Raw genomic sequence first — 12,294 nt, forward strand, 5'->3', positions numbered from 1 at the left:
GCAGCAGAGGACAAACTTCTAATTCATAAGTCTTCCCTGTGGTGGCAGTGACACTACCAGTGAGACTGACGACTGATTTAAGAAACAACAGGTGAGGACTTTTCAATGCTATGAGTCAGACAAGCAAAAGGGATTTCAAACAAGCAAATTCTTGGCTGGGAAGTTAATGAGAAATAGACTTGATCCCTCTGCTGGAGCTGCAGGCAGAAAGGCCATTCTAAAACATACTGTTTAATGGAGTGGAATGAAATCAAGATGAAGTAGCTCATATTTAAAAATCTAACTAGCAAAAGCATAGGCTTAAGAAGGTTGAAAGATGTGTCTTAACAGCTGGGCGCTTTACTGAGCAAACTGCAAGAAGTTTGTGATGGTTTTTTGAGCGTACATTTATGAAACTGACCCTATTTCAGAAGATTGTCTTGGCCAGCTCTTAAAAATCTTATCTAGTTAGTGTGGTTCGTTTTCAGGTTTGCCTTTTTTTTTTTTTAAACGTCAGTGAAATAGTGCCTTCAGTGTCAGTTCTTTGAGGTTACAAAGATAGGCATTTTGTCTGGGAAGCTGTGGCCATAAAGTTGAACTCTTATATACTGTTTGTAACTTTGCACAGTTCCTCATCATGAGACATAAAAATACCACAAGGAAGAGACCATTTCATCAAATTTCAGGTTCCTTATTTTGAAAGAGGAAGGGCACCTTTGAGTAGGTGAGATGTTCATAAGAGATACTTTCCCAAAGCCTGCTGTTTAAATAGCTGCTTATTATAGCTCTTCCATTTCCATTTGCCTTAGGAGAAACATTGGACTCGTACTTAAGTGTGGACTTCCTTTGTACATAGTAAGCTTTTGAAAAAGATTCAGTCGGCCGGACTAAGAAGTAAATGACTGCTCAAAGCAATGATCCCGAACTGTTTCATCGGAATAATTTGTTTCTTTTTAGTTGCTGGTTTTCTTGCAGGAGCCATGAGATGAGCTGCCTTTTGTGGCTGCACATGAAGTCATTACGTACAAAACAAGTCATTAACATGCAGTGTTGCATTCATGCACTTGTTTAGAAGAATATAATTCCAGTACTTAAGAACCTCTCTTCAACCTACAGTCTAGGTGGCTGCACTTGAAATTTCAGTGTTAGTTATGCCATTCCTGCTGAACCCAGCCACTTTATTTGTCTTGGTGCAGGTTGCCAGAGGTACTGCAGCTGCCAGTACAGCTGTCACCCTGAAATCTTGCCTATTTGGCAGCTTAAACATCTCATCAGTGTAACGTAGCCTCAGTCCGAATAGTCGACAGGCTAAATCCATTCTCCTTGCCATCTGCTGAGCTGATGATCAAACATACCTCACGATATTTGCAGTCCCATCTCCTTTCAGTTTAACCTTGATCTCTGGCATTTTGCGCTTCATTGATATATTTTCCAACCACTGCAAGTAGAATTTTACTTCATTGTTTTTGATCCCCACAGGTTCTCCAATACCACCATCTCAGTCTCCACAGTCACTTTTGATGGGAGCAAGGTTGCAGAGTGCTCCTACTCTCACAGATATTTACCAAAACAAGCAGAAGCTCAGAAAGCAGCATTCAGACCCAGTATGCCCATCCTACGCTGGGTATGGATACAGTCATTCTCCACAACCAAGTAGGCCAGGTAGCTTGGGAACATCACCTACCAAGCATATGGGATCGTCACCTAGGAGTTCTGACTGGCTGTTCAAAACTCCATTACCAACGATCATTGGCTCCCCTACTAAGGTTTGTTAAGTTTGCCGCTGTCAGTAAAATGTGAAGCGGTAACAGACTGCCTGAACCAATTCCTAAGAGTATTTTGGGGATCTAACCTTGGTTTTTGTGTGTTCTCGGTCTTGGTTCTTATAGGCAACAGCTCCTTTCAAAATACCTAAAACTCAAGCGTCCTCAAACTTGCTGGCCCTGGCTAATCGCCAAGGCTCGGTAGATACCCAGTTGCAGCCTAAAGACATCACTGACCCAAGGGATTTCACGCACTTCCACTCAACCCAAGGAGGTGAAAAGCAGGCAGGAGAACAGCACAGTAAAACTACGTTCGGCAGGTAGGCATCGTAGTATTTATAACTTGTAAAGTTGGGTAGGAAACCTGGTAGAAGAATGTACGTTATGCACGGCAACTTGGAGGGGAAGAGCATGCAAAAAGTGAGCTGTGAGGAGATGCTGAGGTTTGGTGTATACAAGAGAAACATTTTGTGCTGTGTATAAATATAGCATGGACTTCCTGGAGTACTTTGTGTTGCTGTCTAATTCTCTTTTGTTTTGCTTATCTGAACATGGAATTTCATTGCCTCTGTGAAGCCTGCTCAGTTTTTGCTTGAAAATCTAGATGACAAAATTTGTATTAGAAGTTTTTAAGAGGAAAAAGGTCTCTATTTTTATGGTTAGCTCCATTTCAGTAGGTCCATGACGAACAGTGAGACTTCAAAATTTTCTGTATTTTTGTTGAATAATTCTCTATAATAAACACCAAGAATCTGAAAGTCAGCCTTAATTGCAAGTTAGATAGGAAGATCTTACTGAAGAACTTTATTGTGAATTCATATATTTTTCTGTCTAGATCTGTCAGTACTGGGAAGCTATCAGATCAACAGGTAAAGACTACCCTTGGTGGCCAGTTATATCAAGGCAGTACAGACAGCCTCAACACGGAGCGACCAATGGATACAGGTAAGGAACAGATTGATACATCCAAGCTGTCTTTATGTGCTAGGCTTTTTATGGAGTGCCAACTAGATACAGTTCTGCTTCCAACTTCGATAATTGGTTCTGACAATTTTTAGCTTCAGTACAGAAGGCTTTTTTTTAATCTTCGAAGGGGATATGTTCCATTTCTTTAGCATAGCTTTAAAAATAACTGAGACAGGAAAACATCTATTTCTGTGCTAAACACAGGAATATCTCAACCGCCTATACTGTCTAGAGGGGCTTGGGGTTTTTTTTTGTTTGGTTTTATTTTTAATACAACATTCGTGGCTGTTTCATTTCCTAATTCTACCTTGTTTTCATATGAAAGCTGGTTTATGTAATTCTGGGTCATTTTTCTCCTCCCTCCCCCAGCTTGTCCCTTGCCACAAGTGGCCACCAGGAGTTCTCACCTTGGTTTTGGGCAGATGGAAGGAGTTCTGCAGACAGGGCTGGTCTTTAGCCTCCAGACCTTTCCCAGTCTGCCTTTAGAATTTTTCTGTTGTGTCTTTTGCTGCAGGACTGATGTTGTCCTCAGCCAGTCAGAGAGCGCCTCTGTTGCTCTTTTCTAGGCGAGGGTAGAGCAGAGAGAGACTGAAAGTACAAAGATACATGAAGACCGCATCTTGACTCTTCTTGTCTATCGCCAAGGCTGTCCACTCAACTCGTTTTATTTGCTGTCAGAACTTCTAACCAGTCCAAGTCTTGGATCTACATCAAAGCATGTTGTGTTGCAGTGTTCCAATTTGCTGCACATAATTACTTCTTGGTATGATTTTATGTAATAGGGACTAACTTGCTGAAATTTTCTCTTCCAGCTCCAGCAGGGGCCTGTGGAATTGCAATGGCACCTCCTTCCATGGGAAGCGGGGCAAGTTCTCGGGCTGTCATGTTTACTGTCGGGTCCCCTCCAAGCAGCGCCACCCCTCCTACCTGCACCCATATGGTTCTCAGAACAAGAACCACCTCAGGTAAGACTTCCCTGACGACTGTGGACTGTCCTCAAACACAGTATTTAGGCTTGCCCACTTCTTGGACCAGTAACCTGCTTATTGCCTTGTGCAGTAGGTCCTCTAAATCATACAGTAAGAGTGCTCTGTAAAGTAGAAATTAATATCAGGCAACTTCTGCCTTTTCTCTCCTAAAGAGAGGGCCAGAGGCATGGATTTACAATACAGCGGTGTGTAACCTCCTGTGTACACAGCTTTACTCCACCACAGGGAGTATAATAGATCTCTGCGACAAAGGTGGAGAGGAAAAGTTAGATCTCTGATTCTGTTTTGCCTGCTGCCATGCGTTGCGCTAGAAACGACACAAGGTGTGTGAGCTGACTGCGTTTCAGCATGTGTCGGCTATGTTGCCACAGAGCAAAGATCTCAAGGTAAAGGCCTTCATCTGCTCAGGATGAGCAGGAGTCTGCAGCAGTGTGCTTTCGTGAGCTATAGCACAACCTTTGGTCTGTACTGTTGGACTCTCTGCCTTGGAATCCTTGTCAGCCGTTTCCCAGAATCTGTGTTACGAATCGTCACTGTTCATTACGGTGTGGCCTTTGCATTCTCTACAGAGTGATGCAAGGATCAATGAGGAGAGCCTCCCAAGAGTGAATCTGTGATGACTACTGATATGTCATTTGCTATCATCCACAGCCCCAGCGCTGAGAGATGGAACAACCTATTAGACTGAATGTGTGTGTTATTTTTCTTGTAGTTGGATCAAACAGTTCTGGAGGGTCTCTCTGCTCTACTAGTGGCCGTGTATATATGGGCTCTCCTCCTGGTATTTATATGGGTTCTTCTCCTCCGGGAGCCGAGGCAGCTCCGAGTCTGAAGTACATGCCTTATGGTACTTCGCCTCCCAGCTTAGAGGGCTTTATCACTTTTGAAGCTCCTGAATTGCCTGAGGAAACTTTAATGGAGGTATAGAAAAAATAATTTAATGTTTTATAATGTATAATGCTGGTAAAACAGAGACATGGTAAAAACAGGACTGCTCAGTGCACTTCGTAGTTTCCTCTTCACTGTCTCACATATTCCTTTTTAAGATCTTGAAAATACTTCTGCACCAATTGTAGCCAATTTCTCTTTGGTAGTTACTTCTGGCGTTTCATGTATTTGAATAGGTAACCAAAGGAACATGACTGCTTTTGTTCACCAGAGCCTTCCAAAGAGGCCTCTGTTTTAATGCCAAGTCTCTGGATGTGGATGCTGACAGTAGCAATGTCCCTCTGGGCATTGTTTTTTAACTGCTGCTTCACAGTCAGTGAATGACATTAAATCCTACTTGTGGGAAGAGTGTCCTATATTTTTTAAAAATGTGTGGAGGAGTGACACTTTAAAAACACAAATTGTGGTGGTCTTTCAGCAGAATGCTATCCTTGGACTGTAAATTTCTCAAGGCAGATTGCTGTTCTGTTTTCTCATTCACATCTTGCTGGAAGGTGTTTGGATCCCTATTAAATCTGTATGTTATAACATGAATATCTGACAGGAAACTCTCTTCTTCCCACAGACTGAGTTTAAAATGTGTTTAGACCTGCATTACTAATAACAAGATTACAAATATTGCTAAGATACATTAGATTAGTTTTGAAGGCTAATTTTTTTTAGCAGACACTATGCATGTAGTATCTGTTTTAGTCACCAAGAAGCAGTGAGTTGTTAGCTCCAATTGAAATTGTTTCATTTAAATTGTAAACTTTGGCAACAGCCACCCTTTAACGCAATATAACTCTAGATCTAAGCGTCAACTAGAGTGAAGCAGATAAGTATGAAGCTTTAGATCAGTTCTCTTGTAGGTGCCAACTCTGTTATATAACAAAAGCCAAATATTCCTCCTGGCTTCTCATACAAGTGTTCAGCATATGTTTGGGTTGCTGATAATATAATAACAAGTAATATGTCCCACTTGTGATTCCTTTTAGTTGCTCAGGTTTGAGCAAACACAGAACTCCATGTCCAGTTCCTTTGGCTTTGTTGAAAGACTCTAAGTATAAGCTACAGTATCCTGAAGTCATTAATGAAGAGAGAACAAGTTAATATTTGTTGATCTTTTGGACCTGGTTGGTTCTGTAGTCCCTAGCTCTGGCTGTACTACAATGTGATTTCTGTATAGAATTGACGTACCAAGAAATCCTCCAGTTATTAACAGCAGCTTTAAATGCACTTGTCTGCCTTATGGCTTATAATGATCAAATTGTTGTCGTCTTTCCCTCTGACAGAGAGAACATACAGATACACTGCGTCATCTAAACATGATGCTGACATTTACAGAATGTGTTCTGGATCTGACAGCAGTACGAGGAGGAAACCCAGACCTGTGTACTTCTGCAGTATCGCTGTACCAAATCCAAGAGAGCATAGTTGTTGATCAGATCAGCCAGCTAAGCAAAGAATGGGGGTAAGTATGCGGTCAAATAGTGTCAAGAGAATTAGTGAATAGTGCATACATCAAAAACGTATTCAAACTATGCCCTTTTTGTTGGGAGTGATTGTTGTACTGTACAGAATCTTTTATAGGAATGTGTGTTTAGCAGCTGAGGACAGATCAGAAAGAGCAAAGGATAGATGGGCATTTACTAGCAAATAAAAGGAAGGTGTTTACTGGCCTGCCACACCGGTGGTTCAGGCTTGAGGTGCAGTATAGCATTTCTAAGCCTGGAAATCTGTGTAGCAGCTTCGGTCAGATCTGAGCCCTCTTCTGTTCCTGTTGGCTAGGCTGAAGCAGTAGCACTGAGGTGAAGGTTGGGAAGGGGGAAGGAGAGTCCAAATTTGACTTTTTTTCAGTGTAACCAATCAGCTCTAATGCAAAGTCAGAAGCAAAGAGAAATTTGGAGCGGTGGGAAGGGGCAGTTCCACTTCCTGCTTTTTTCCTGGGAAAAAAAACCAAAACAAACCCAAAAACACCCCCAAAAAAACCCAAACCCCGCAAAGTGTTTGCTTTTCACAACTGAGAATTCCAGGGGCACAGGAAATGATGCTGCAAGAACAGTACACCCAGTCGCTTGTGGCAAGACGTCGACCTCAGGCAGTCAGTCCCCACAAATAAGTGTTCCTTTTGAAAACGTCTGCATTAAAGCAGTTTGTATTTGCTGCTGCAGCTACTAGATGAGCAGATGTACTCTCAACCCGTGACAGAGTGTTTGTGGAGGGAAGGGAGGGGTGGAGTTGCATTTTAAACACGTCTTCCTTTTCTGCTGCTGCTGGGTCCTATGTAGGGTTGTGATTAAAAAGTGGTGTCTGCCCGTGGCTTGAGTGTCTTCAAAAAAGGTGTTTTAATACATACTTTTTTTTCCTCCCCCCCTCCCTAGACAAGTAGAGCAGCTGGTGTTGTACATGAAAGCTGCCCAGTTACTAGCATCTTCTCTGCACCTTGCCAAAGCACAGGTCAAATCGGGAAAACTGAACCCATCCACTGCTGTGAAGCAAGGTAGATGCAACATAATCTAATTTGCTTTGCTTGTGAATTTTCTTTGCTGACATATCGCTCAAAAAGCTTGAGTTGCAGCATTTGTTTGTTTTCTTCTGTACAAGAGAATTGTAGATACGTACAACTGCACAATTCTGATAGTAAACAAAGCCACAGCTAGAAACTGCTAAGAAATGGGCAGTTATTAACTTGAAAGTATTTGATATGTACTTAATTCATAAAAGCAGCAGAGTAAATAAACATTAAAAGTACAAGTTTTAACAGAACGAATTCGCTAGTGCTGGGAAAAGCTGAACTTAGGCTTTGTTGTTGCCTGGTTGTTTTGGGGTTTTGTTAAATTCCTTCTATCCTTTCTTCCAGTTGTGAAAAGCCTCAATGAGAGATACAAATTCTGTATCGGCCTGTGCAAGAAACTGACGGAAAAGTTGAATCGTTTCTTTTCAGACAAGCAAAGGTTCATTGATGAAATCAACAGTGTAACTGCAGAGAAACTCATCTACAGCTGTGCTGTAGAAATGGTAAGTCACTCCTTTTACCTAAATGATAGGACCCTGAGATGAATTGCTTCCTTCTCTCACATACCTCTTCTCCCTAACAAAAAATAGAATGTATGGTCCCAGAATTCTGTTCATGGTAATTTTTATTTGTCTTTCACTCTTTCCTGCCCTGCCTTAAGTGTGGCTAAAGTTCCTGGCAGGTTCTGTTCCTCAGGGACATTTCCCCTGCATCAGCATGTTCGGTACATAAACACTAGGAAGTGAACTCCTAAGCCACATGGCCCTGTGTGCTGAAGTCTCACGCAGTGAGGCTTACTAATGCACAGAAGCAACAGAAGTAGCTCTATCGGTCTGCCAGGTCAATTTGAAGAACATCAGCCCGTCCATACAAAGAAAAAACAGTAGCAAGCACATGGAAGCTTTTTCATGTAATTGATAAACTTTTGATCTGCCACGGAGCAGATGCGGTAGCCATACAGGAAGCTTGACTGCTTTTTTGGTGAGAGGAAAGTCATCTTAATATAGGTGTCACACAGAAGGTACTGGCAAATAGTGTGCTTAACCCTGATAATGGGGTAGTCATGCACAATTAATTTGTCTTTACAAGAGAATGTAGGTACAAGAACAAGCATTTATTCATATGTTGCAGTAACACACGTGAAGACAAAAGATCAAAAAGTGATTTTATAGCTTATATGTGCAGAAAATCCTTAGTTAATACAGCACAGATGCGATATTCTCTCAGACTTGGTTTTGTTGCCTTACAGTTATAAAAACAGATCACTTAAATTAAGGCTGAGAAATAGTTTCTTAATGATGCTTTTATAGCTTTCATTTCGAATTTTTGGTTTCATTACTTGCCTAATGCAGTTTAAGTAACCAAATGTCCTGAATGATTCCAGGTTCAGTCGGCAGCTCTGGATGAGATGTTTCAGCAAACTGAAGATATTACATATCGCTACCACAAAGCAGCCTTGCTGCTGGAAGGACTGACTAAAATACTGCAAGACCCTGCAGATATAGAAAATGTACACAAGTGTAAGTTGATGTTGAATAATGAAAATTACGAAAATTGCTTTTTACAATGCGTTAATTTAATGTAACACTGAAGTCATCACCTGTTTTTACTGCTCTCTGTTTGTAGATAAATCTAGCATTGAGCGAAGACTTTCCGCACTTTGCTATAGCACAGTGGCTGTGTATGAGCAGTAGGAATATCCCGAGGACCAGATGGTGTGAACATAAGGGACCACATCAGTGATACTGCACTTTTTTCACTACAGCTTAATTGTTGTCCTTGTTCTGCCCCACGTGGAAGATGATTCTTACATTTCTGTGGTGACTACCAAAGAAACAGCAGCATATTCAAAGAGGAGAAATTCCAAAAGTACACTTGCCTTACCAATCCAGCAGCTCCTTTTTCTTCCTAGCAGCAGAATTTAAAAGAATCTCTCTTCACATTTCAAACTGATCCTTGTACGTGTGCTTTGAACTTGAACGATCAGGGGTTTTAGGTTTTTCTTTTTTTCCTCATGAGGTTTATGGAGAGTGGATCCTTCTGCATCAGGTACAAAAAGACATTTCCCTCAGAAGATTCCTTCAAAAGTTTGTGAAAAATATTTTTTAAGCTGTCAGTAAAATGTGGCTGAGTGAGTTTGGGAAACCCTAACCATGTGCAAGTGCTGTTTGAAACTTTCGGGGCTAAGCTGGCTTGTATCAGAGCTCACGTGTTGTCAACATGGCTCAGCTTGTCATATGAAGGGATGGCGAGAAAGTGCTCTTTGACACGGGGAAAGGATGGTAATGGAAGAAATTGCACTCTATTGTGCAAAATCCCCAGTGGGTTTTCAGCTGATGTGGATACAATTTGATGATCTTCTTCCAAAATATTTTGTTTTGCACTAATTTACTAAAGCAACTGTATATTCATTTTTGAAGAACTATATAAAAAAATTAGAGAAAGAAGGCACAATGGACTTGGCTGAATTTCATTTCAGTGTACATAAAATTCTTTTCAGAATTTCAAATGTAGCTTCTAGAAGACTTTCAGACAAACTGTAAAAACTTGTATTCATGTGAACCTTTCCATTTTATACCTATTTGTCTAATACTTGAGTAACTACTGCTCTGGACTTTCTCAGTAATAGCAATGTTGAGTTGCTGGTTGTTCGCTTTTTATATAGATTTGGTTGCATCTTTCATTATGCATGCGATATGTGCATTAATGCCTGCAGTCGCTAGGGGTGTAATGACAGTTCTCCGTAGTTTGTTTCTTGGGCAGTATTACAATAAATACTGTAAACCGAAAGGTTCTGCAAGGAACCATGCAAAACCAGAAAATAACGTTGGGGTTTGAGATGCTGATAAATTGGTGTAGAGTATCTACATACAGTGTGTGAAAAATCAGGATTATTTTGTGTGCATTTTGAGGGAGAGGTGGGAAGCTTCGTTTAGCCTTATAGGCATTATCATTTCAAGCATCCCATGAGATCATCAGGACAGCGATTTGCAAAGTATTTAGGCAGATCAGCTTCTCTGGAAATGGTTCCTGTACTTTATTTTGGGGACTTTGGTTTTTTTTTTTTGGTTACTCAACTGCTTGAATACTTGAATAAACCATTCTCCAGGACAAAATCATTTTAATCCTCTTAAACACAGTGGTCTGAACTATTTGACAAAGTTGTACAGGGCTTACACATCAAAATATTGTTTCAGTGTTCGGATAACCATGTGTTTCCTTTACTTTGACAGAGTAATGTACTTTTTACCTTATTTATCTGTATGAAATTCCAACAGTTAATTTGAAAGTGTTTGTTTATATAATGTTTGTATTTTTAGGTCTTTAATACGGTGTTTCTACCTCTCCTTTGTAATTGCATGCATTATTCTTGAAACTAGGTAATAACTCACTGAACTGTTGTGTAATAGCCTTTTTATTATGGCCTGTATAAATGTATATTAAGGTAAAATAAATACTGACACTAGAAGTGTTTCTATGGTAAAACCAAGTTTCTGTGTCTCTGTAACCAAAGGTCAGTGGTTGTGAACCTCAGAAAAAATGGTCTGTACTTGGCTGGTCAAACCAGCTGCTGAATGGTCCCTGCTTGGGTCAAGAGATGCTCACCTTGGCAGCCGGACGTGCCACCGGCGCAGGATGGGGCAACTTGCTCGAGTTTGTTATCTCCGGATAGCTCTGGCACAAAGTGTCCCCAAGTTTGTTTTCGCTTGCTTTTAGGAAAACAATTTATCCTGCTTTTTTTTTTTTTTTTTTGTAAACTTGGATTTGAAAACAAATATGGTAAGTAGGTTCCTGGGTAACAGCTGCTATGTTCTTTCAGCAAGGTGCCTCTAGCAAAGGGGGGCTGTCTGGGCTGCCAAAACAGCACATACGGAGCTAGTTGACAAAAACTGGCAGTAAGTTACAATTTCCATCCAAACTGTGCGAAAACCAGGCTTGGTCCGCCTCGTAGCTAATATCCTCTCCCCAGCTGAGGTGTGCTGTGGTAGCTGGTATGTGGCTGTTGTGTTTCGTAGTTGTACTGTCCATTTTTTCTCAGTTGTTTACTTAAAAAAACCCTACACTTGTCACTGGCACATAACAATAAAAGAGGATGAGGAAGGAGTGAGCAGGGAATGCTAATGATACGCCTGAACATGCATCTAGGAACAAAGCAAAAGCCTTAATGCACAAGTCTAGGAGATAGGCTGCTTTTCCCAGGAACTCACTGGTTTTTGTTGGTTTTCTTTTTTTCCTCAGGATTCAAGCTCATTCTCCTTCCACTCTTGCCAGCAAGGCTACAGCTGCACAAACAGGAGGAGAAGAAAAGGGCTATTCTTGTTTGCTGCTCTCAGGAGGAGGAGACCAATGTTCATGGCCTGTCTTTCTGCATAAACTCATTCCACAAAGATCCTGAAGCTGTCCTCTGTCTTCAGCTCTCCGCACTGAACAGCAGGTGCTTGTTTCTACCACTTTTTTTTTCAGCCTTTTGAAAGATAGAACTTGAAAGGAGGTATTTGATGCGCTGCTTTTCTAGTTCAGCGCTCTAGCATCTACTGAAGAGCACCACGTTCCGTACTCGTTCCACTCTCTCCGTAGTGTATAATGCCGACTGTGGAATCTAAACCACATTTTGATTCTGACGCTTGCTGCTTTTTATAAGCAAGAAATGGAACTCTTAGCCCTTCCTCTGATACAAAGGATGAAATCTGGTTCATTTAACTTGCAATTAAGAGACTATGCATTATTCTGAGAGGTGTTTTTCAGCTGAGAGGTGTAAGTTGTTCCTGGGACTCGCTAGGTTCTGCCCAGTTCTTGCTGCTGGCTTGGACAGCAATGTCAAGGTATTGCCGTTGTCACCTCTGGGTTCAGAGGCAGTAACTGTTGTGATCCACTGGTGTCACAGCACTGTGCGGTGCCCAGCCCAGCTGCACCGAAAAGGGAAGCTTGCTTTTTTTGTCTAGAGCAAGTAAAGCTGGGTACTGCTGCTCTCAAAGCTTGTTGAGGCTTTGAAATTCAGATAGGCTGGCTTGTGACCTGACTTGTGACCCGCCTCCATTTCCACTCCTGCTTCCTCTCCTATTTTTTCTGTGGGTTTTGGGGGGGTTTTTTTGGTGGTTGTTTTTTTTAAATTTTGATCCTTCGACTCTTCTGTCTGCACAGGTCTCTGCTT

At 41.4% G+C, this 12,294-nt stretch overlaps 1 protein-coding gene across 1 annotated transcript in view; it reads left to right on the forward strand.

Annotated features, from left to right (window-relative positions):
- ULK2 (unc-51 like autophagy activating kinase 2) overlaps nt 1-10,628 on the forward strand; it is a 41,293-nt gene extending 30,665 nt beyond the window's left edge. Inside the window, exons 19-28 of the mRNA XM_064468009.1 lie at nt 1,459-1,745; nt 1,869-2,062; nt 2,578-2,687; nt 3,521-3,673; nt 4,410-4,618; nt 5,920-6,098; nt 7,009-7,127; nt 7,488-7,645; nt 8,527-8,662; nt 8,769-10,628. Of these exons, the coding sequence (XP_064324079.1) occupies nt 1,459-1,745; nt 1,869-2,062; nt 2,578-2,687; nt 3,521-3,673; nt 4,410-4,618; nt 5,920-6,098; nt 7,009-7,127; nt 7,488-7,645; nt 8,527-8,662; nt 8,769-8,836 (1,613 nt within the window). The 3' untranslated portion in view covers nt 8,837-10,628. The remainder of the gene's footprint in view (nt 1-1,458; nt 1,746-1,868; nt 2,063-2,577; nt 2,688-3,520; nt 3,674-4,409; nt 4,619-5,919; nt 6,099-7,008; nt 7,128-7,487; nt 7,646-8,526; nt 8,663-8,768) is intronic.
- The last annotated feature ends 1,666 nt before the right edge of the window (nt 10,629-12,294 follow it).

This window comes from Phalacrocorax carbo, chromosome 17 (genome assembly GCF_963921805.1).
Source record: "Phalacrocorax carbo chromosome 17, bPhaCar2.1, whole genome shotgun sequence".
Lineage (NCBI taxonomy): Eukaryota > Metazoa > Chordata > Aves > Suliformes > Phalacrocoracidae > Phalacrocorax > Phalacrocorax carbo.